Raw genomic sequence first — 1,593 nt, 5'->3', positions numbered from 1 at the left:
TGATAATATTAATAAAGTATATGTACTAAATGTGTGATGCAACACTAAGTTTTGTCTACTTTTTTAATACACTACTGCATTTAAAATACCCTACTTTCTCCTATTCTTTATTCATTTGCTAATGCCAGGAACACCACAAGTCCAGTGCATGTACAGTAGTTAATTTTGGCTAACCAATGGCTGAAGGGAATTTCTCCTAAAGTGCCTGGAAGCAAAAATGACAGCTTGAGGGTAATGTGGCGGAAAAACAAATTTGTCATTGCTGCAGGTGCAAAACAAGTAGATGTGGAGTACATGATAGTTATTACAAACATGTGTGATTATGGCAAAAGCACCACCTCACACATGTAAGTTTAGTTCTGAAACAAACACAAGCTTTAGTGTCCCTTGCAAACAAAGGCATTTAAATGGCTGATTGGGGGTGAGCCTGGTCACTAATCCTCCCTAATAGTCTGATCAATAATACTGCTGAGGTCCTTGGGAAGGGTTCCCATAATAAAAGTAACAAGCAGCTACACAGAATGTATGGGGAAGCCCCAACATCAGGGGCAGCATGGTGGCTCAGGAGTTAGCACTGCGGTCTTTGCAGAGCTAGGTCCAGGATCAAATCTTAGCCAGGACACTATCTGCATGGAGTTTGCAGGTTCTCCCCATGGGTTTCCTCCCACATCCCATAAACAAGGTTACTGGCTTCCCCCAAAAAAACAGACCTTTGACTGTAATAAGGACATATCATCACAGTAGGGACATTAGAGTATGAGCTCCTTGGAGGGACAGCTAGTGACATGACCATGGACTTTTTACAGTGCTGAGTAATATGATGGCGCTATATAAATACTATATACTAATAAATGATGCATCACACATGCATTCTAGAACATTAAACCAAACTACAATTAGTTCCCCCACCACCCCTACACATGGTGCTGGCAAATCACCAGATAATGGGCACTGCAAGAAACAAGAAGAATAAACACAAAGCTTGCATTCTTTATTGAGCCCCATGCACCTGCAGCCACACACATGTACATGCAGCAACCATGTGAGGTGGACAGGGGAACAAAATCAAAGGCAGATGTTGGCAGCAACCAATAGGATGTCGGGGACTACCATTAAACATACATAGGTTTTTGACTAGTAATGCCTTGCAGCAATGTATTGCCCACAGACACCCTGTTCATGTTGCTATTGGTTACCGCTGCTAACATGCTGTCTTCCTGGCTGCCATTGAAAATTAGCGAGCTGGTTTGAAGGACACAACCAGAAATTAGCATTTCAAAAGGCCGGCAATGCTAGTCACACAATTCTGGATTCTTTTCAGAAAAAGAAAAAAAAATTCCCCTATCTGTAAGCACTTTCCGTGCAATACGTAACACTTTACATAACAGCCCGGCCATGTGGCACGGAGGTCGGTGCACAGGGTGTTTACCCGGGTCGGAGGGTTGTTGTTCCACAGGCATGGTGCGGTCCCGAAGCAGACAGACGCCAAACACTTCCACACAGCCACGACAAGCTCGCGCCAAATCCTCCACAAGTTCTCGCGCCCCCAATCAAGTCTGCGAGGCTCCGCCCCTTTCCCTTTGAAGTTCACCC

The 1,593-nt window shown here is 44.3% G+C and overlaps 1 protein-coding gene across 1 annotated transcript in view; it reads right to left on the bottom strand.

The window, feature by feature from the left end:
• Positions 1-1,581, bottom strand: part of HELLS (helicase, lymphoid specific) — a 14,613-nt gene extending 13,032 nt beyond the window's left edge. The window contains exon 1 of the mRNA XM_072424762.1: positions 1,430-1,581. Within this exon, the coding sequence (XP_072280863.1) occupies positions 1,430-1,460 (31 nt within the window). The 5' untranslated portion in view covers positions 1,461-1,581. The remainder of the gene's footprint in view (positions 1-1,429) is intronic.
• Between the last annotated feature and the right edge of the window lie 12 nt (positions 1,582-1,593).

The sequence above is a fragment of the Pyxicephalus adspersus genome, chromosome 10 (assembly GCF_032062135.1).
Source record: "Pyxicephalus adspersus chromosome 10, UCB_Pads_2.0, whole genome shotgun sequence".
Taxonomy (NCBI): domain Eukaryota; kingdom Metazoa; phylum Chordata; class Amphibia; order Anura; family Pyxicephalidae; genus Pyxicephalus; species Pyxicephalus adspersus.
This window is presented reverse-complemented; position numbering and strand designations above follow the sequence as displayed.